Source organism: Charadrius vociferus, unplaced genomic scaffold (assembly GCF_000708025.1).
Source record: "Charadrius vociferus isolate BGI_N301 unplaced genomic scaffold, ASM70802v2 scaffold115, whole genome shotgun sequence".
Taxonomy (NCBI): domain Eukaryota; kingdom Metazoa; phylum Chordata; class Aves; order Charadriiformes; family Charadriidae; genus Charadrius; species Charadrius vociferus.
In genome coordinates this window covers 4219543-4243494 of record NW_009648636.1, presented here as the reverse complement: position 1 = coordinate 4243494, position 23952 = coordinate 4219543, and the positions used below count along the sequence as shown (strand labels likewise).

At 38.4% G+C, this 23952-nt stretch overlaps 1 protein-coding gene across 1 annotated transcript in view; it reads right to left on the bottom strand.

Annotated features, from left to right (window-relative positions):
• LUZP2 (leucine zipper protein 2) overlaps window positions 1–23952 on the bottom strand; it is a 206137-nt gene that overhangs the window by 54791 nt on the left and 127394 nt on the right. The window contains exons 6-7 of the mRNA XM_009886264.1: window positions 15994–16056; window positions 12603–12665 (exon numbers count right to left, since the gene is read on the bottom strand). Coding sequence (XP_009884566.1) covers window positions 12603–12665; window positions 15994–16056 — 126 coding nt within the window. The remainder of the gene's footprint in view (window positions 1–12602; window positions 12666–15993; window positions 16057–23952) is intronic.

Below are 23952 nucleotides of genomic sequence, written 5' to 3'. Positions count from 1 at the left end.
AAGAAAAATGATTGTGCCAAAACAGTTGCTGTCAAAGTGCTCTGCTGGCACCGGCATTACTCATACAACATCTTGCTCCCTTTAGACATATAGCAGACGTGGATGCAGGTCCATGGTTTTCATAGAAAAAATTCCCTCTTTTTCCTGCTACATGTTTACACAAGATGAGGCTTTGACTCATCTTTCAGCTGCTTACATGTCTTTCCCTCAGTCCTATTTTGCTCTCTGATCTTTGGGCAGTTTGGAATTTTTCAATATTTTACTTGACAACGTTTTAAAATTTTTCAACCCTAGTGGGCACACTCGAAGTCATTATAATAATTAAACCCTTTGGAAAATGTCGGTCAAAATCCCAATCGATTTTAATTTGATATCAACAGTAAACCACTCCTCATTTTAGTGGGAGCTGGACCAGGTCTTTAAGTTGATTGAATAGCTGTACGCTGCCCATTAAACGTGGAGCTGCTGCTGCTAGATTTGAGTAACCTTGTCTCATGCTGACTATTGACTAGCCTTGTCTCACCCAGTAACTCAGAGTAGCGTTACTTTCTAATGCAAGTTCATATCCTTAAGGCCGCATCCTTAGGGCCACGTAGAAACTTTTAAAATTGGATTTTTCAGTTCATTAAAAAAGTTACAACAGTTTTTCATGGTCAAAACTGTGTTGTAAAAAGTGTACTGACAATGAAATAATAGACCTGAATTACTAAGTACTAAGTGATGGTCACATTTTACAGTTCTGTGATTTCCAAAACTGCATGAAACCTTTAAAAAAATAGAATAGTAGAAGGAGATTTGTTTCAATAAGGATATCAATGAATTATGTTAATATATAAGCCAATGTCCTTACTGGGAAATATATATATATGATGACATCCTTCCACCTTTTCTTGTATGTCGCTTATCTCTTTATATTAAAAAAATTTCCATGCCTGGAAATAGCTTGTAAATATTTTTCAGCAGCCAGTTATGTCTAGGCCCCTCCTGTGTTGCTAACATACCGTGCTAACATTAACACATTACTAATGATTATAACATTATAGCAACAATATACGAAATGTTATTAATGACATTTGAAATGGAAAATATGCACTGGCAAAAAGATGCCAAGGTCAACAGTGACATCGACTTCCTAAGCAAAACAGACATAATCTAGATAAGACTTTCTACATACACTTTTGTTGATGTTGTGAAAATAAACTCTACCACCATTCAGGGGAAAAAAAAAAATCTTACTTCAAAAGAAATCAAATTTAAAAAAAAAAATCTTGTGCTTCATGAAAACAAGAAGTACTCACTCACCAGTCATAAAAGACCATGTAACAGAAGATGAGGAAATGGTCCCTATGCTAATTGTCCCTATGCTAATTATGTTATCTCAACAAGATAGCTATCTGAAAACTAATCTTGCTATCTCTTACCACCCAAATATCAACAACAGATATTTATGCAGCAGCCCTAATACATTTTACAAAAATCAACTAAGCAAATTTCAATTTCCTGTCTCTCCCAGAGGCCTCAGCTTCTGAGAAAAACAACTCAATAATATCCAGTCTTAAAGCATTTTTCTAAATCCAATAAGTAGCCAGAGCTAATCACAAATAGTTGATAACCTGGAAACCAAAATTATACAGTCAACTGTGGGCAACATCCGAGTACGTATCTAAAAGTGTACAAACATAGTGACTTGATCAAGAAAAAAAAATAATCCCAAAGTGAATAATCAACAAAAGCATTATAAAAATAAACAAAAAGCATCATAAGCCTTCTCAATTGGAAAGAAAAAAAACCCCAGCAGTTTCTAATACTGAACTACGACATACAGCAAGAGCTATAGGGATCCTAAACTATGAAGACTAAGTCCAACACTCATTATACTACAGAGTAGAAACACCTCAAGGAAGGCCCCACCGTCTCTTACATTAGAACTCAAAGAAAACATCAGTTCTCACTCATGATATCAACCTATAAAACGCCGCACAACCTAGCCCATCAGTCATCCACCTCAGGATGCGACTTGCCAGATTCATCAGCACAAAAAACTTGGCACAAAGTTCATATTCAATCCTATTATTCTAAAAATAGCAAAAATTTAATTGTGTAAAATTATTGCATTCTAGAAATCTGCAGATTAATAGAGTAATCTTCACATAACAACAACTTCAAACACGAATAAAGTCTACACCACACTTCCATTCCCTCAGCCATCAATGCAATTGCTTTGAAGAATATACTTACATTTTTTTTTCCTGCCATCCCGATGACTGTTGTCAAACAAGGACACCCCTTGAAGAAAACACACCTATTTTCAAGCAAGTCATCAAAGTAATAGCTGTACATTATCACACTGCAACATGAAAATTCAGCTCTCCCTAGCAACGTGCTCCTGGCTGTGATACATCCCTGGATACAGCAACTTCCGTGAAAGAGCATTAATTACTGATTAAACTATTCAACATATAACTTACTGATTTTCTAATTACCTTGTATTGAAAATGCTTTGAAAGAAAAATGTCATTAACCTTTCTATCTGGCTTTGCACAATCCAATGTATACAAATGGAACCAGAGCATGAAATGCAAACCACTCCATAATCTCTGGGCTTGTAGACAACCCGATCTGCACGTATAACCACCAAATCACTGCATCTATCACTCACAAATATTTAGTAATATTAGCACAAAGATAATTCCTGACCTAAAGATGAAGAAAAGCATTTTGCAATATTTCCAGCCATGATGCTATCTCCTACACTCAAAGGACCTTTTCTACAAAAGCACAAATAGTAGTTTGAAATAATTAGTCAAAATAATACTACTGAGGTCATCTCTTGAGGTCGGGGCAAATTCCATGCGATATCTTTGACACAAAGTATTATTTAAGCCTTTCTTCCCCAAATTATTTTAGATTTTTTTGGTGGGTTGATATATGTTTTATTTCCACCACCACCTCCACCCCTTTTTTCAGCCAAATTTAAATGCTATGATACACAGACATCTTTTTTTAGGTGTAGTCCTAAATTTTTAGACAAATTTTTTTAGACAAAAAATCATTTTTCTCTCCAATACAACTCTGTCCAATTACAGATTGATAAGTTTTCACTTGATTGCTTTCTATTAGTCATGTTTGTGCATCATCACTTTTATTGCTTTAGAAATAGGTATTGGGTTCTAAGATCTCAATTCTTACAGACTCAGCAGAGTGCATGAAGAACCTGAAGACTGGAAAAGAATATGTGTGATACCCATCTTCAGAAAAAGAAATTGAAGAGGTCATGACTTTTAGATCCATTAGTACAAAATCCATTTTTGGAAAAGTACTGAAAAGAATAATCAGACTACCTCTCTAAGGGACAGAGTTTTATTTGATATATGTATCTTTCATGAACTGAACAGTGAACCAGACATATACTCATTAAATATTCTGGTGAAATCAAACCAGAACTCTGTGTGTCATAGAAGATGGGATTTATCTAAATTTATCCTGACAAACTGGAAAAAATAGGATGACATTCACTGAAGACAAGTATAAGATGCTAAATACAGACAGGAATAATCAATAACCCAAATACAGACTATAGAGCAGTAGGGATGAACGACTCAAGATGATATCACCACTAAGTCATGTTTTTGCAGAAAAGGAAGAGAACACTGTGGGTACAGACTACAAAAATCCTTTTGCTCTGCTCAGCTTGAATGAAATGTCCAGCTGGACTTCAGCGTCCATTTTAGGGCACTGCAAATGGACAGAGACGAAAGAAAACAAGTTCAGATGTGACTAACATGAAGTAGTAATGGTATGCAAATGCAGTGCAAAGCACAACTGGAAAAAAAAATTGTACATATGTTAATCTACAAAACAAGAACACTGTGAGAAACCCAGGACAATAATCTCAAAATAAGGAAAATATTGCTTTAAATGAAGGATTTTTTTAAAAAAATAAATCTACTCTCCAAGTCTATGGGAGATAGCATGATAACTAATTGGTTTTGATTTCAGTAAGGAAGATTCAAGACATATAAGAAAACGTTTTCTACTACTAAGGCTAGCAGACTAGAATAGACCAAATTAGCAGAAATACATGGAGTTCGAATTGTTGCAGGTTTCTTAAAAAAAAATTAGATAAGCATTGTGAAAGAATAACCTGTATACAATTGAACCTTGTCTGGAGTCAGAGAATACAGAACATAGAATCATAGAATGTTTTGGGTTGGAAAGGACCGTTACCCCTCATCCTATCGCTACAGTCCCGCATAGAGTCCCTCCCCAGCTTTCCTGTAGGCCCCCTTTAGGTACTGGAAAACTGCTATACTGTCTCCCTGGAACCAGGTTGAACAACCCCAACTGTCTCAGCCTGTCCTTATAGGAGAGGTGCTCCAGCCCTCTGATCATCTTTGTGGCCTCCTCTGCACTCGCTCCAACAGGTCCCTGTCCTTCATGTGTTGGGGTCCCCAGAGCTGGACGCAGAACTCCAGGTGGGGTCTCACCAGTCTGGAGTAGAAGAGCAGAATCAGCTCCTTTAACCTGCTGGCCAGGATTCTTTGGATGCACCGCAGGATACAGTTGACCTTCTGGGCTGCTAGCGCACATTGACTACTCATCTTGAGCTTCTCATCCACCAACACCCCCAAGTCCTTCTCCTGAGGGCTGCTCTCAATCCATTCTCTGCCCAGCCTGTATTTGTGCTTGGGATTGCCCCAACCCAGGTGCAGTACCGTGCACTTGGCCTTGTTGAACTTGAGGTTTGCACAAACCCACCTCTCCAGCCTGTCCAGCTTACTCTGGATGGCATCCCTTCCCTCCAGCATGTCGACCGCTCCACATAGCTTGGTGTCATCGGCAAACTTGTTGAGGGTGCACTCCAACACACTTTCCATGTTGTCAACAAAGATGTTAAATAGCACCAGTCCCGATACTGACCCTTGATGAATGCCACTTGTCACTGGTCTCCAGTTGGACATCAGCCATTGACTGCAACTCTTTGAGTGCAACCGTCCAGCCAGTTCCTTATCCACCGAGTACTCCATCCATCAAATTCATTTCTCTCCAAATAGGAGACAGGGATGTCGTGCAGACAGTGTCAAAGGCTTTGCACAAGTCCAGGCAGGTGATGTCAGTTGCTCTTACCTTATCCACCAATGCTGTAACACTGTTGTAGAAGGCCACCGAATTTGTCAGGAATGATTTGCCTTTAGTGAAGCCATGTTGGCTGTCACTGATCACCTCCTTATTTTCCATGTGCCTTAGCAGAGTTTCCAGGAGGATCTGCTCCATGATCTTGTCAGGCACAGAGGTGAGACTGAGCAGTGTGTAGTTCCCCGCATCTTCCTTTTCTCCCTTTTTAAAAATGACAGTTATGCTTCCTCTTTTCCAGTCAGGGGGAACTTCAGTGGACTGCCACAACTTCTCAGATATGATGAACAGTGGCTTAGCACCTTCATCCACCAGGTCCCACATGACCCGTGGATGTATCTCATCAGGTCCCATGGATTTATGCACCTTAAGACTCCTCAGCTGGTCTCAAACCTGATCTTCTCCTACAGTGGGCGGTTCTTCATTCTCCCAGTCCCTGCCTTTGCCTTCTGTGACCAGGGTGTTGTGGTTAGAGTCATTGCCAGAGAAGACTGAGGCAAAAAAGTCAGCCTTGTCCATGTCCCAGGTGACCAGGTCTCCCATTCCTTCCAGAAAGGGTCCACATTTTTCCTAGTCTTCATCACTGATGTATCTGTAGAAGCTTTTCTTGTTGTCCTTGACATCCCTGGCCAGATTTACCTCTATCTGGGCTTTAGTTTTCTCAGTCCAATCCTGGCTGCTCAGAAGTTTCTCTGTATTCTTCCCAGGCTACCTGTCCTTGCTTCCACTCTCTGTAGGCTTTCTTTTCGTGTTTGAGTTTGTCCAGGAGCACCTTGTTCATCCATGCAGGCCTCCTTTCAATTTTCTATAGTCTCCTAAGAAAACAGCTTTTGCCGAAACTGAAGCAGTGCTGATGGGATTGCCGCATGCGTATAAGAATTTTTGATCTCAGTAAATATGAAATAACCTTTCTTATTTATGTATTTAAAAGGAAAAGTCTGTAAGAATATTTTCAGACCTTTCATTTCATCATCTATCAGACTCTGCTTGTGTTGTGGGCACTTTTCATTTCATTTTCATCCTTTGTAAGAAAAGGAAAGGCTTATAGAAAAAGTAAACCCAATCCAAACAAAAATAGCCTCTTTTTTGCTAATAAAATCAAAGAATAATATAGAAGCCACAGTAGACCAACAAGATTAAATTTATCAAAGAGAAAACATCAAAAAATAAATAAAGTAGCTTAAAGGAGGCTCAGTTTGCTACTTTCATTCATTGAGTCATTTCTGGCAAAGTCCAGGGAAATTTTTTGCAGACTATTTTCCTGTCTGAAGTCATTAATAGTTATTCTTGCAAATTAATGTGCTTAAAAATGCCGCACATTAAAGGTGTAATAACCAGTAAGACTCCTCTTCCAGACCGTTCAGCTGTTATACAATGTGCTGAAGTCAGCCTGTAGAACTGTAGCCAGCTTATAGAACTTCTTATCCCTAATAAAGTCACTGGTTTAAGATCTCGGGAAAAAAAAAAAAAAACAAACAAAAAAACCCAAAAAGCCCCACCAAAAAACCCCCAAACTCTAATATTTTGCATTACATTTATGTTTATAACTGATATTTTATAATAGCTTTTTTTGCTGTTGTTTTGTTTTTCCTAAGCAGTATTGCTAAATTTCCCAAGGGAGGTTGCAAAAGATCCAGATGCCGAGGAAACACACTGGATGAATAAACACACTACAGGCTAGAGATCCCGCCTGAAAGCGAGATGAGTTGTAGTATTCTCTCAGGGAAGTTGATATGACAGGCCCATAGGACACCATCCTCAGTTTTCTCTTATCATCTCCTTTTAACATTGAGCTACAGAAGTTACATTTAGCATTACCGGGCAATGTAACAACAGCAACAAAGATAAGAGCATTCTTTTTGTGCTAAAAAAAATAATAAAAATCAATGTATTCATACAGTTTAAGGAAAACAATGTTGCTTTTTCGGAAAGCTTTCTGCAAGGAAAGAAGGTATTTTATGGTACTTTGAACATAATGAAGAATCCTTTAAAATGTGTTAAATGGACTTATTTTTCACACATGCAAGGTCAGCGACTTCTGCAGTTTATAACAACTGTAATACAAGCAGGTGCAAATCATGGGTGAAGTGAATGTACGTTTATGAAATGGGTGGATTTGGGTCAAGCCCGACCGCTGACTGTATACAAACAGCTGAATTGCATTGAAAAACCCGAAACTTTTGCATCTTCATACACGTGCAAGCACACAAAACGCTTCTGTAAAGGCTTATCAAAGATTTAAAATTATGTAATCAATTATTTCAGGCCCAGGCAACAAGTTCATTTATATTTTAACGCTTAACAGAAGTTCTCTGCAAAGTCAGGTCTTCGGCGGTTTTGTGGGTTTTTTTGTTTGTTTGGTTTTCTTTAATCATTTCACCTCTTTCTCTGTAGGGAATGCAGAATCTCCTAGTCTGCGTTACAGAAATAAGTACTTTGCAACTCTGGAAAATAGGTTTACTGTGGCATGTAATTAACTATTGCTAATAAGGAGCAAAACATATATGGTGGCATCAATTTTACTTTAGAGGGAGGAATGGTATAAATATTTACTATATCCAGTCAGTATGATGTGAAAACAATTTCACATAATTTTGCTTTTCTTTGACTCTATTTACCATATCAAGTGCGTGGTTTAAAATGTTTTTCACACATCCAAATAATGAATTAATTGGTGTAGCACTTTGTTTCAAAGAATTTGGTAAATGGTTTTGACTGTAAATGTCAGACTTTCAAGTACTGGTTTAGTTAGGTAAGTCTTTAAAACACATCCTTTGCCCCTTATATGTAGTCAATTTAGGTGTTTCCCAGACAGAAATACTTTCATGAAACAAGTCTTTGGAAGAAAAAAACCCATTATTTGTAACCTGCCTTCTCTTTCTCATAGAAGTCTGTGCAAGCGGTTATAAGACAATCCTAAATTGGAGATGTTGATGTGGTACTGCTTAGTCCTTTTGAGGTATTGAGCGCTCAGTACCTGAGAGACTACATAGGAGCATAAATGAGAACTGAAGGGAAGTGGCAATCATAGAATCATAGAAACGTCTAGGTTGGAAGAGACCCTTGGGATCATCGAGTCCAACCATCTACCCTACTCTACAAAAGTTCTCCCCTACACCATATCCCCCAACACCACATCTAAACGGCTCTTAAATACATCCAGGGATGGTGACTCAACCCTGCACAGCCTATTCCAATGCCCGACCACCTTTCTGTGAAAAATTCTTTCCTAATGTTCAGTCTAAATCTACCGTGTTGGAGCTTGAAGCCATTCCCTCTCATTCTGTCATTAATTACCTGTAAAAAGAGACCAGCACCAACATCTCTACAGTGTCCTTTCAAATAGTTGTAGAGTGATGAGGTCTTCCCTCAGCCTCCTCCTCCTCCAACTAAACAGTCCCTTCTTGGTCTAATTTGTGATTCTGCGGTTCACAGAAACATATGGGTTCAAGAGTACCACCAGGGAAACAAGCTAGACCACTGTGAGGAGCAGCAGATTGTGTCAAGCTTTGGGAGTAAGATTCTCCTCTCTCCTCCCTCCCTCTTCCCTACCCTGTTCCTCTCTCCCAGTTCCCCACTAACCTCCTCACCTGCCTTCTCCTTCCCCTCTCTATTTGCGCACCTCCTTCCTCGCCGCTTCCCAATGCCCCACATCTCCCAGCCCTGCACTTGTCTTCTCAGATACCCTCTAGTTGATGCTATTGCCCAGGTACCTGGTGGCTCTCAACATGTGGAGAGGTCTAAGGACCCCCCAGGGCCACAGGCAATCACTTCGCCAGAGTAAATACCCACCTTGACAGCTCTGCTTCAGGAACCGGCTCCAACTCTGGACCCAACAGAAGCAAACGTGGTTTGCTCTTCAGAGGAAGGTGCGTAATTATAAACCATCCCACTCATGATAAGACCACGTACAGAATATTTATTAGCAATTACCTAATTTGTTGCAAGGCAGATGTTATTTACTCGCTTATTGAAATTTAAATGCTACTATGGAACAAAGATTAAATACATTGGTATGTTCGGCCTAGTTAGCTGTTGCTCACATCTGAATTTTTGGGTTTTTTTTTTTTTTCATCTTCCTCTCCCACTTAATGCCCACAGCTCTGGTCAGTATAGTCATTGACATTAATAGTTACCAGAATTGATGAACTAGTTTCCCGATGCTGATTATGCAGAAAAAAAAAGCAACCAAAAAAACCCCTACTTACTTCACATAGACCTTCCCAATAAATTCTACCACAGAAAGCAATAGTTTAATGGGAACAGACAGAAGTATTCCCTCATGCCCTTTAGAAATCTAATATGAAGTTTACGTCCTCCTGGTGAACTGCTATGGGAAGCTTGCAACCTTCAGAGCTATATAGAGAAGAGAAATCCCTGAGGCCCTCAGCAAGGCCCACAGAAAATGTATGGTCTCATGGGGTGGGAACGCAGTGGAAGCGGGGAAGGGCAGAATCCTGTAACGTGACAGTAACTTGCAGCCAGGAGATTATCCCACACCCCACTTGTGCTCTGTGCTGGCAGAAGACTCTCCATCCACCGTTTAGATCTTTCATCAGAAAGAATCAGAGCTTCACAAAACAGCCTGAACAGCAAAGAGAACCATCTGTTTAGTTTCTAGTCTCAAAGCAACTAGAAATGAAATGCCACCTGTTCTTACCCAAACCTAGCAGTGTCTCTCTGATCAGACACATATCTTTCCACCCTATACCAAATGGCTTCTACTTCACTCAGTATTTCTTTCTTCAGACCTGAAACACAGGCAGAACGGCACACCGAACCTACCCTTTCTCACATCTCACATGATAATTTAGGGGGATAGCACAAGTTTGCTGTTCCCTTTTCTTCATAAATCAAATCTCCTTTAGTCAGGAAAAAAAACCCAACAAATAAACCTGGCAAAAATATTTCTGACTACACATAAAGGACATACCAAATCAGCAAATCGGGCAGTTGCATACAGAATTGCACACAACCAAGAGATGTTTCAAGTATTTGCACATGCAGTTGTCACTGTGTGGGCCTTTGGAATCAACTTCACAATTCGTTAACATCATCCATCTAAAGTTCTCAAAGCATTTTTAATTACGCTAGTTAATAATTTCCCTAAAAAGCAAGTAACATATTCCCTATTTTGCAAGGAAGTGCATTCAGAGCAGAACTCAACCTATGTAACTTGGGACCTACATCTAAGCTGGTGGCCCCAGTATTCCTTCATAATCAAGAACGATGTCTACTCAATGTAGGTCAAGGAGTTTAAGGCCTAATTTATGTGGTCAAATGTAGACATAGTCTTTAGGAGAAGATGTATTTCCCAGACTCCAAGGATTAGAAATGGAGTCTACAGTGCAGACATCCATACCCAGTCAGATGAGACCCACTTCTATTCACATTCACCCAGAACACGTTGCCTCTGTTATAACGCAAGAAAACTCCCTCCCCTCCACCACAAAACTCCAGTCTTTACATCTATACTTTAACCACTGAATTGTCACAGTTTACTGAAGTAGGATCAGGAGAAGGGAGAATTCACTTTATGTATGCCAGTGCCTGGCCAGATAGCCTTTCCCATCCGTTCGCTACTTCAAGCTCATGTTTTCCTTCTCTGCTTCGGTAAGCTGTTTTCAGGTGGGCAGCTTAGGGTAGGAGTGTTCCCTTGCTAAGCATTACTACACAACCTAGAATAATTCAGATCTGCTTTTGGGATCACTGCATATTAGCACAACGAAAACAATAATTAGATAGTAGTACTGAACAATCCTTCTGCCTCAGCCAAAGAAAACAAGCTTTCACACCCAGGCAAGTTTAGAAGCTATAATTTTTTTCTTCTGTTCAAACTCTTAATTATAGTTAAAATGAATTTAAAGAAAAAATGTGTTATTTTTGTTAATGCTAGCTGGTATTAAAATTTAACTGCATAGATGTATAATATGCCTAGGTTTTATCTCTAAACCTATTCCCCTGGTTTGAGTCTTATGATGGCCAGAAATAAATTTTCCTGAAAAACCTTGGAATCAACCTGTGCATGAAAAAAAAAAAAGGGAAAAAAATATTCACACAAGTCACACTGTGTATTTGAAATAGCCATTATTCCATCTTTAGAGTACTATGCATACCATAGAGAGACAGTAGAGAGAGTTAAATACTTCCAGAAGGCAATTCGGACCTCATATTGAGATGAATTACTTTGTGAGTAATTCTAGCTCTAGTCACTTTGAAGATGACTACTTATCTTCATCCTTTATGCTGGGAATAAAAGCACTACTCAATTAGCAGCCTCCAGTCACGTGACCTCAATCTCTCTCCTCCTTCTGTAACAGGGATTATCTTCTGCCTGTGTTAACAAGGACTTGATGCACTTCAGCAAATCATCTCTATGTTCCGTCCTTTTTTTTCCTGCCTCCTCATCACCCCCCTCCCTTTTTATTTTTTTAATAAGATAGCTAGAATGGCTATTCATTTGGATTGTACAAACCACAGACTTTTTTTTCCTAGAAACTTCAGTTTTTATGAAGATGTTTCAGCATATAGCAGGCAATTTGATCTAGGGACTTAAGGAGCATTCCATCGCTCAAGCTTATCACAAACACAAAAATTTTCTTTAAGTGTTGACAATCACAGAATCATAGAAGAGTTTGGGCTGGAAGATCATCTAGTCCACCCCCCCTGCAATGAGCAGGGATATCTTCAACTAGGTCAGGTTGCTCAGAGCCCCGTCCAACCTGACCTGGAATGTTTCCAGGCCCTATTAAAACATCTGTCCCCATCTTTCTCATAAACCCCCTTTGGGTACTGGAAAGGGCTATAAGATCTCCCCAGAGCCTTCTCTTCTCCAGGCTGAACAACCCCAACTCTCTCAGCCTGTCCTTATAGCAGAGGTGCTCCAGCCCTCTGATCATCTTCGTGGCCTCCTCTGGCCCTGCTTCAACAGGTCCATGTCTTTCTTGCACAATAATTGACATTGCCCTGGAGAACTGCTAATCAAAGGAAAAACATCTGTAAAATAGTGTATTGTTCAGTTAGAAAGATGAAAAATGTGTTAGAGAATCTGTGGAACAGGGCAACAGATTTTGGTCGCCAGCAGGAAACTAGAACATTGCTTTATGTGAGCATCTAAAAATATAAATTCATAAACTAAATACTTTCCACTGCTTTCATCTATTTAAAAACAAAGACAATGTTTTAGGCTTTGAATCTTCTCTTCCTTGTCCCAGAAAGCAATTTAATAAAAAACAGTTTCTGTTACAGTGGTTTGGAAAAAAAAAAAAAAGGCAACAAAAAAAGATGATATTTCTGAAATTGCATTATGGTATTATGTCTGTCCGTGGTGCTTTGAGCTATTTTTGGTATCTTGAGAAGGAAATGATTCCTTAGAACTAAAGTAATAAAGGCAGCTATCACACTCCTACTTTACTTCAATACTATAGTAAATCTAATACTTTAGGTAACTATAGTGAAGTAAAACTTACCTTAAAAATCAAATCCTTTTTCCCATAACGAAGCTCTTTCAGCTGGGCTTGAATCTTCTTTGACTGAAATTAAGGGTAATAAAATCAGGGTTTTTTTAATTTTAACTATTTGCTTTTAAGAACAGAAAAAAAAAAGGTAACAAGTTCTGACAAGAGCAGAAACTAGATCAGCTTTAAAATGCAGAAAAATAATCAAAATCTACGTCAATTTCTTTTCCAGGCTAGCATGTTTAAACCAGGCAAAAGTATCAAGGAAAATGTAAAATAGCACTCACCTAAAGAACACACGAGTTAGTACTATTGTGAATAACCATTTGGCTTACACATTTTAGACATGTGATGTTATTAATATTTTCCATGAAGCATAACTGAAAGCATCACCTTCGAAGAATCATCTTTTTCTTAGAGTGAAAAAGTTCCCATAGTGTTGCATAGGTTTTTCTTAGGAATGACCAAGGAGTTCCAGAGAGTATCCAAATGAACTAGGTTCTCGGTTTGTGACCAGGTTCTCTAAAATAGGCACTTTTATGTTGATTTCTATCAGCTTAGGCTGACATTTATTTTAAATATTATTAAATTTATCCTCAAAATATTTTCAAGTTATGGTCTTTACATTCTTTTATTTATTTAACCAAAATATAATAGAAATGTTTTTTATATATTACATCCACCTATTTCACTCTTTATCTAAGAATTTTGTCAAAATAATAACTTATATTTAATAAAATCCACAGTCTCCACTGATCTTCAATAAGCTTTCTCGCATTAATTAATACCAAATAGTTAGAGCTCTTTGGGATGGCTTAGAAGTCTATTCCACAGTCACTGATACAGCACATCCATAAGCATAACATATTACAGATGGCAGCATATCTTCTGTAAATTGGAGATTTTAGAAAGATTTGATGTCTTTCCAATTGGTGCAGTCAAATTCAGCGACAAACTTTTGGGAAGGATAAATGAATCTAAAGATAAAATTTTAGAACTTGCTTTAAATATTTAAGAAGTAAAGCCAAATTGGTTATTGTCATCTGTAAATTCCGAACCAAATAGCCAACATCAGTTCAGTTCACTTCTACCTTCTGTAACTATTATTCATCTACATCACTATTATTTCATCTACACAGCAGAAGGTGCCAATTGCCTACACTCAATCACCCTGTCTTCTGATCTGGGCAATGCAATCAGTAGAACTACAGAATATATTCCACATCAGCTAAAGACCTATGAGAAAACCTTAACCAACTTTAATTGCCCTTGGGGTCGTGCATAAGAAAGTATACAGTCTCTATGACGTATAAGGTATCCAAAACGGCTATAGAGGCGTAAAAGCGTTACGATTAAGGTATCGCTCATTCGCTAAATCACAAACCTGTGATGAAATCAAGAGTTATGGAGCTATAAGTATTCAGCGTGTAATATAAGGGACTTAAAGCACATATATGACCTGTAATTCTTTGTGATAAAATTTGGTTGGTTTGTGTTTTTTCTGTGCTTCTAGGGAGAGGACTTACAAAACCGACGCCTTTTGGTGCAGTCAGCCAGCTAAGACCGTCATTAGACATGGGTTGATAGCCATCTCTAAACCACAGCATCTGGCAATATTTTCTTTCCCGTGTCCTCGGAAGTTTGAGGTTTGCACTGCCCTGCCTTCCTTTCTCCAGGGGTCTGAATTTCGGGAGAAGAAAAGCCAGCCATATAGGCTGTAAAGGACCACAAGCATGCTCCCATCTATGCAACTGGAAAAGAAGGAATCACAGGGCACGCTAAAAACATTTATATGCAGTCTGAGAGCGCAGAATGAAGCAGGAGCTTCCTGGTAGGCAACGCCATCCATGAAAAGTATTTGATCTAATAACTAAAAGGATACCGATTTCACACAGTGGTTATGCTTGGTGAGTATAGTGCTTAATTAAAGAGCAGAAAATACACTGTGTTTCTCTGGCTGACACCACCTAACTGGCAGAACAACAACAACAACAAAAAGGATGCTCCAGTAGTACCTTTGCTTGTTCTAATGGCACTAACCCACTTAAAGGCCGCAAATTTGCCAGGATGATTCATAAAGTCTGAGATTCTTAAGGTTTAAAATGCACTCACAATCTGCTGCCTTGAGAGTTAGCTAGCTTATGGTTAGTTTTCTGAAATTCTCTGACAGCAAGGCTTGTCACAGTACACTAAATTTAATTTAATCTTAGGCTTTGCCCTTCGATTTAAAGGCATTTATGTTGCAAATATTAAAGGAGATATAATCAGGGAAAAGATCTTCAAGTTAATTACCAAACATTCAAGATGTTATGCAGCTAGGAAAAACAAACTTGAAAAGGAGGGGAAAACAGAAAGCTATGTTGCATGCACTGCCAAGTTTTTAGCAGTAAACAAGAGAAGAAAATATATTTGTATTCATATACTGTGGCATGTTTGAAAGCAACAATGGTGACATAGGAAAATAACAGAGATTTTGACAAGCTACCGAAAAACCCCAAACCCCTATTATCTCCTACCACTGAGGATTTCTCAGATAGAGTGGTTGCAGATCTTCAGTTAGGCTAAACAGGTACTATAACTAGAAATCACGATTTTGGCCTCATGCTTTTTGACCTCTAAGTTAAAAAGTAGAGTCTTTAATGAAGAAAACACATTCAACCATAATTATGAAAATTTTTGTCAAGAAGTGAAGTGTTACGCTTCTGTCTCATTCTGGCAAAGTGCAATGACTTTCGCAGAAGTTATATATGCAAAAAAAAAATGACTAAAGTCACGTAAAAGAGTAAATCAGATTCATATATAGTAACATGCTCTTTCATGAAAAGTAAAGTAGCTAAAGGGGCTGCTCGCATGAATGCATTCACTTGTACATTTATGTATTTGCAAAAAAATAGAGCTTTTGTACCATCAACAATGTTTGCTAGAACGCTCTTCAGTAGAAGGGAGATTTCTTTCCCTGCATTTTATAAAGTGACCCTTTTTACCTTGAAGTAATGAAATGTTTTAGGAATCAATGATAATAAATCTTTCCTGTCTCTATGAATTATTTTTTAAAAGGCATTTAGCTATTCCTTTCTTATTCTAGCCATGGAGATCGGGGAAAGGAAATCAGTTTTATATATGTTGCAGATGTTTAATATACAGCTGCAGAGCTATATATACTTTTCATAAGCATGCAGAAACTTTTTTTTTTTTTTTTGTCTAAAACTTGAGTTTGCAGCTTGCTTTCTAATGCATTTGAGTTGCTTCTAGTGAAGTCACAGAAATAAGTTGAGCTGAGAGCGCTTTAGGAACACTCACCATACACACATAGAATGTAACCTATACCAGAACAGCAGAGAAGACTGTGACGCAAGCTTCTTTCGGCTATGTTAGATTCAGAATAGAAAGGAACCTTACTTACCTCTTCTGCATGAATACCACAAAGCTTGTTTCCTGACAGGAGCTTGTTTTTGAGGCTTTTGTTCTGAGAGTGGGAAAGAAAAAACAGAGTTTTATTACTGAGAGTTGCTGAAATATTAAGGGACCTTTTAAATATTTGATCGTACTGGTTTTATTTTATATATGGATAACACCTTCAAGTCACCAGCAAAGACACAGATAAGAAGACAAGATAGTGCATCACGGCACAATATCATCTCTTATAGAATTCTAAAAGGCTACGACTTTGCATTAAAACCTGATTTCACAGGAACAGGCTTGCACATAGAAACCTTCCAAAACACTCTAGAAACTGAAAGCAATTTAGATTGGATATACCGAGGTAAAAAAAGAAAGAAAAAAACCCCTCTAATCCTTACCTGGTGTCAACTGCATAGCTCAATACCATTTTCAGTAAATCATTGTAACAACTGAGTAGTAGGGCCAAGATCTCATCACTCGACCTTGATCATCAAATTCATGGGGTCTTTTTGCTAAATTTCATAATTGAAAACTGCAAGTAATCAAAAACTTTAGAAGGTTAGCTCCCTGATAACATTTTGCCAACTCAATATGCTTTTTCATGTAGGAGTTTTAAATGTATTTCTTCTCATTCTCAGGGAAAATAATGAACTTTGATAAAATGAATTTTCAATGGTCTGGTAATTCTTTCTGCACTCCTCTCTCATATTATCCCATAATTGACAGTCAAAGGTAAAGATTTCTCTGCTGCGTGGACATGTTTCTGAACAGTTTTGAAATATAAGTATTCGATAAGCAGATATTCAAGTGCTGGACATAACATGCTTATACTAAAAAGAAATGAAAAGAACACCAAACCAAACTTCTCCTGTGCTAATGAACTGTAAACATACCTACAGCAACCTAGCCCATCACATTTCAGGAACGCATATTTATTGCAGAATAGCAATAGCTTTCTTAAATATTGTGTGCAAGAACAAGCTGGCGCTAGAGAAAAAAGGGTCATTCCATCCATGACATCAGTTCAAATTTAGGTCCACATCCCACTGAAACACTGGAAGTTTTATTCCCAAAATTAGAAGCTTGAAGTTTTTCTTGAAAAAAACCTTTCTTATTAAAGCAAATGCAAAGAAACTAAAATTCCGTTTGAAACCTCCTTTGCACCAATTCCAGAATAAGGAGGACATATGACATCATTTCACACGTCTCACTGTTGCTATCTGCCGTGCACCAACACACACCTCTGCAGAAGCAGTAAATCTTTTCCAGCTGTTTAACATGGGTGCCTGCAGTTCTGTAACGCAACAAAAAGGAATTGGGATGTTACTCGGAATGAGACGACCCAGATTCTGCCTCACAAAGTGTGACTTGCAAAGGGCTGGGTGTGGGGAGGGAGAACAAATGTTGTTCTCGTAAGTCTCACAGTCGATTACTTTTTCTTCTTTATTTGAAAATGATGTTGTAGCTCATCACAGAGCAGCACCTTATTGTGTAACCACTGTAAAAATACAGACCAACTGGCTCTGCACAGAGGGAATTGTGTGGTGGGTACAAGATGACCAAAGAAAAACAAACAGAAGCCAAAGTGATGAAACAGCCCCACCACACCTATTGCTAACTGGTGGTGCATCGAAAGAGCTACTTTGTACCGTGATCACACAGTAGATGTGATTGGTTTCACAGCAGAGGTCAGCGTCACCTTTTGATGGCCAAACAGAAGTGCCAAAGGCACTGCTTCATTAGGGAATTGCACTTAATTAACCCAGGAAGTCAACCCATCATTTTGTTTTGACTAATTAGCTTCATTATTCTCCAATCCCCCTCGGCCTGGCAATGGTTGGTTTAAGTAACAGGCTATCCATATTTCAGAACCAAAGTAAGAATGAGTTGTAATCCTTACATTTTCTCTCATTTACATTTCTTTTGCCCAGCATGAGCTACTATGAGAAATACTTCTATTAATAAATTAACAGTTCACAAGTAACCTCTACACATGCTGCTTTGAGAAGACCCTGCGGTAACCCAGAATGTGAAGAACTGAATGCCTACCCTGTTGAAAGGACACACGTTTATTAGATGGTTGTCACAATTTCCACATTTTGTGCCAAAGCAGTCTGGCAGAAGAATATAGCTCGAAACCAAAACTCAATGAAAATATTTTAAGTTAGGAGATGGACTCTGTCTTGGAGATTTAGCTAGGTTTAACAGGATTTACCAATGCGGTCTCATTATCCAGCCTACAAGTAACAAAAATAAAAAGCAACACAGGGTTACCAGAATGTAGGCAAAACAGTCATGATTTAATCTGCACTTAATGCTTTTAGAAATGAGAGCAAGCATTAAAGGTTACAATTACCAAGAGCATAATAAGTAGGAGCTTGTCAGAGGTAGATGACAACTTCTTGCTTATAATTTGAGTGTTTATGTTACTTAGCAAATCACATGTCACTGTCAAATACAGCTTTGCATCCTGATTAATAGCGATAATTTCCTATAGCAGGATGTGAAGTATACCAGTAAAATATGTGAAGTATAATAGAGCTTGATTTGATCGGGATTCTGAATTAAGTGTTTCAAAATTAAGAGTCTGATGAGGAACACATTCTCTAAGTTTGCTAGAAAGGGGCTATTCAAAATCAGATCAATTAATCAATGAGATTTTTAGGTTACAAATGCTTGTTGAGCCAGGACAGAAGTTCTGACTTCTAAGTCTTAGATAGAGATTCAAGATGATGCTTCTTATTTTCCTATGAACCATCCTTCAAAGAACATCAACAAATAAGCTGAACTAACTACAATTTTACACAAATTATTTCAAGCATTTTATTTGTAATTAAGAACTTGAATGGAAAAGATCTTGGACATTTCAAGTTTAAAAACCAATAAAAGTTTAAGGATGAATTAAGTATCTGTAAAGAGGTCTTTAATAGCATCTTTTAAAATTATATAGAATAATGATTTTAATTAGACATGGCCTTTTAGATTTAGAGAAAGGATACCCTTATATTCAAACTAAATAGGTATTTTAATGTATTTGAACATCGTGGAAAGCATATAGCACAAACAGTTAGCTGGAGGAATCATCATTACGCCCAGTTACTGTGGTATCTAATTCTTAATTTACTAAATCTTCCAATTCATTTATACGAGTAGTTTCAGTGCATCCCTAAATTCAGGTGCAGACAACTCCTGCCAGTGGTTGCCACGTGTGCGGGAATCCTGTTGTCGCTTCCCATGCAGTCAACTTTTAGTGTCCTGGGAACTACACTCAAGAAATTACACCAAATATGAGAATAGTGTCTATCGCTGTCCACCAAAGAAGTGAGGACTCTCAGTGACAACTTGTCAGATTTGCCAACATACTCTTCACAGAGCTTCCATACTGAAAATAAAAAGCTTTCTGCCTCATTCCTAAATAGATTTGTCAGTCAGTCCCAGGGCATTTTTTTTTTCCTCCTTTCCTCTGATAATGACATAACATTTGCAGATTTTGTTTGAGTTCTGATTTTATTTTCAATACCTGAGATTAGGCTTAACAGAAGCTGAATTCACTATATGAATATTGTCAATAACCCTATATTTAGGTTGCCTAAAGATCTCCCACTGATATAAAAGCACACAGAGGAAGCTGTAGTGTCAAAGCTGCTTTCCCAGTGTGCCTTTGGAACCTGCAAGGAAAAAAAACCAACCCTGCTCAGTGGCTAGAGATGCATATATTCCTTTCTATTGCTAACTTTTGAAAATAGTCCCTCCACTTATGTCATTTATTTCCTGAATCAAAGACCAGTAGCTGGTTAAAATAATCACCAAACGTCTGCAGAGAAGCACCTATAAGTTACTACAAAAGCAGTAATCTCTACTGTGACAGCCTGAGCACATCACCACTCCAAAGGAGGAGAGAGGGAAGAAAAATATAGAGGGATATGACTACCTTAGCGTTCTCCGAAATCAATAACCATGACATCAACGGTCCTTTCTTTTCAACTTGTTAGAGAATTTTACTAACTTTTACCTCAATAAAATTCAGGTCTCCTTCCCTCTCCTATCTTCTCCCTACAGTATCAATGCTTAATGGCAGAATGGTTAACGGGTTTTTTTAGTCTTTTTTTTTTTTTAATTCCCATTTCCCTATTATAAAACTTGGACAAAGACTTAAAAAGAAAAGCACAAACTATACACTTAAAACCTTGATAGAAGTACTTTTACAGTTGTAGTTTTACTTCCTTTTCTGCAAATTCATTTTATTACCATCATTAATTATATAGCTTCATATTGTATTTTTTGTAATATCCCCTCCTCGTTTAGCATACGCAATAAACACCTCATGAGGCAAGAGTCACAGTTTATAGGCATTGTTAAATGTGACAAACTACCCCTGGGTCCAGTTTAAAGGGGTTTATCGTCATTGCAAATCTGAAGTTATGGGGATTAACATTTATCTGCTGTATCATGCAGTCTACTTACAGAAGGGCAAAATTATGCCACTGAGGTAAAAGGCACAGATTTTCAGATGCCATTTCTTGAAGTTAGGTTATCTTGACCTCTGGCCACACAGACGAGTGCTCTTCTGTTTATGTTTCATAATTTGAAACATATTACCTCTTGGAAACAGCATCGAGATCTCAACCCAGGATGAACAAAGCATACAGTGCAGTATAAAACAAGTTCCGTTTGCCTGCTAGCCTTTGAAGGAACGAGGACACAAAGTATGTTCAAAGAAAGAAAATCACTTTCTCTCTCAGAAAATTATTCCCAGCAATCAACTTCAATTCAGACATTTTATCTGAGGTCTGACAGCAGTTATTTGTTGTATACAAGATAAATTTGGCTCTGCCTCCCCTTGATGAATAGCGCAAATCAAACCATGCTGAGTGCCTGCTCATCATTGGAACATTTCTCTCTTATGGGCATCCTATTAAAAAAAAAAAAACAACCAACCAAACGACAACAACAAAAAACATCCCAAACTGAAAAAGAAGAAAAAACCCTGGACTCTGCTCAGCAGGAGTGTCAGGGCCAATTGCCAAGATGAACTGTTTTCCATCTCCTGTTAAACTGAAGCGTTTCTCTGCACCCTTAGGAGGGAAATCAGAAGAGAGCAACAGACCAAAATCAAATATCTGGACTTATCCGATATCACAGTGCATTGGTATCCATTTTGCTTTGGACATTAGCTTTGTATTTCACGATGATGAAAAATGCTTTATATAGCATGAAACAGTGCGACTGCTTTAATCCCAGCAGGGTTGGCTCAGCCCTTCATCTTTCTGAGACAGATAAATTGAGTTTCCTGCACTCTACTATGCGAGGTTTTTCAGATAAGACCTTAAGAACTGCAGTTCTACTTTTTCTTGATGGCCAGTGAAGACACTGTGACTTTTTGTAAGAGGAGGAGTTTGCCTTTGTATTCTTGAGGATATTTGAGTACTTTTTTCCTACAGTTATTCAGTGATCGAGTGTGCCAAACAGCTGAAGGACTCTGCCCCATCAGTGTGCATTAGTACTGATGATGCATATATGCACATTTTTCAGATCTGTCCGGATCTAAACTCAGAAAGCACCATTGTCCTTCTAGCTCTGAATTCCCACAACACCTAGAAGCTGACAGCCGAAATGGGTAGCCCTGGCAAACATGTCACATCGCTGCTGCTGTAAGCTTAGACATATTTGGACCTTTAATGCCCTATTTTGTTGGTCTTGGGTTTTTTTTTGTAACCTGTCCCCCTGGCCACAAAGATGACCAGAGGGCTGGAGCACCTCTCCTATGAAGACAGGCTGAGAGAGTTGGGGTTGTTCAGCCTGGAGAAGAGAAGGCTCTGGGGAGACCTTATAGCCCCTTCCAGTACCTAAAGGGGGCCTACGGAAAAGCTGGGGGGCACTCTTGATCAGGGAGTGTAATGATAGAACAAGGGAGAACGGTTCTAAACTGAAAGAAGGTAGAGTTAGATTAGATATTAGGAAGAAATTCTTCACTGTGAGGGTGATGAGACACTGGCCCAGGTTGCGCAGAGAAATTGTTGAGGCCCTATCCCTGGAGGTGTTCAAGGCCAGGCTGGATGGGGCTTTCAGCAACCTGGTCTGGTGGGAGGCGTCCCTGCCCATGGCAGGTGGGTTGGAACTAAACGATCTTTAAGGTCCAACCAACCCAAATGATTCTATGACTCTACGCAATGGAACGCCGCTATCTTCGATCTGTACTTTATCAGCTATCTAACATTTGCCAGATGACAACATGAATAACTTCATGCAACTGCTTCCATACACACCACTGCTATCCACCACTGCCTTACATGAAGTTTGTTGAGGGCAGCCTCTACTCTTTCTGTGCATCATCTCCAAACCTCTCCATTAAGGAAGCTTTGTCTGCTTTGCACTGGCAAAGCGGCATGAGGCTGTCTGAAGACCTCTCTTAGCCATGGCTACACAATGCTTTTGCTGCATCATAAACCAGTTGCTGTAACAATGACAGCCCAATGTTAAATGAACCAGAATAAGGAAATATAGAATAACAGTAATAAAAAGAAAAATCTACATTTAGAATATTTGGTTTGTTGTTTTTTTTTTTTTTTTCAATGTCCTTATCTCTATTTCTAAATGTAAACATGAGAAGATAAATATACATAAGTATCTTTAAACTCATAACAAGTTAACACATTTCAGCATCTTGGATTGGATCCAGTATAGACAGTAACTTTTTAGTCACATTCCCACCTGATCACGCAAAAAAACCTGGGAAGTATGAAACAGGAAAATATAGTAGTACGTGCTAAGATTTGACTCCATCCTAAATATGGAACATATCAGGGTGTAAATATGAGCTTGCCTATCACTCAAAGAGAAATAGCGGCTTAGAGGCAGTCAGAAGTTTTTCTGTAGCTACAAAATACATTTCATCTGTTGCACAACAATATTGTGAAGCAAATACAGAGTAAGTCATCTTTGATCTAGCCTTCCACACACATGCTTTTTTCCTCAGAAAAATTGTCATATATTTCAACTTCTTTGTTTCCACACAGAAAGTCTAAACACTGGCTTCCCCACAAAAGCTCATCCCTACAAAAATTAATGGTTTAAATAAGTCTAAACACTGGCTTCCCCACAAAAATTAATGGTTTAAACGAGATTTTTGTCTCTACAGCACAAATCATTGATAGCTTGCTTGCATTGAAAATGTTTAATGTTAGTGTTTAATGACTTAATAGGAAGGTTTAATTCTCAGCCTAGTTGCCATCAGTACTAGTATTTGCATCACTCAATTGCCTAGATAACTAGCTGTAGATCAAACCCCGTTCATCCATAGATATGTAGCTCCTCTTGTGTCTGATACCTCATTCAAGAGCACAGGTAAGCACAAGAGTATCAGACTAGCATGAGACTCTCCTCCCTTGTCCAAGGTGAAGTGTTTAAGTGCTCTTCAAAGGCAGTTGGATTTAAGATGTCCTCCACCCTTCTTAGTCACTGACAAGCCATTAGCATTCTGTGCAGGGCTGGAGAACTGCTGCTGTGTTTTCAAACTTTAACATGTTTATAGAATGAGTTAAGATGCTGATTTTCCGTAGCAGTCTTTTGTATTAAAAATGTGCGATGGGATCTAAGGAATCAAGTCACTTTAGGACTCAATCATTTATGATTGTTATTAGAAATACCTGTGCTCTGAGTTCAAGAGAAATTCATAATGCAGTTATTCAGTCACCAGTTATCTAGCAGTCTCTGGGACTAGCTATTCTTCAGGTAAAAAAAAAAATGGTTGAAAAGCTCTTTAAAAACTCTGATTAAATTAGAGACACTGATTTTAGTAATGACTACTGTATTTAAACTATTTGCACTACATTTAAAGATGCGGGGTTTGGTTTTCATCCCTTTTAGCCTGTATTTTGAGTCGTGTCTCCAAGTCACAACAGGTTTTGCTCTACAGCTCTCAGCTAAGGCGAGATTTATCTCCTGTCCAGTTCTCACAATT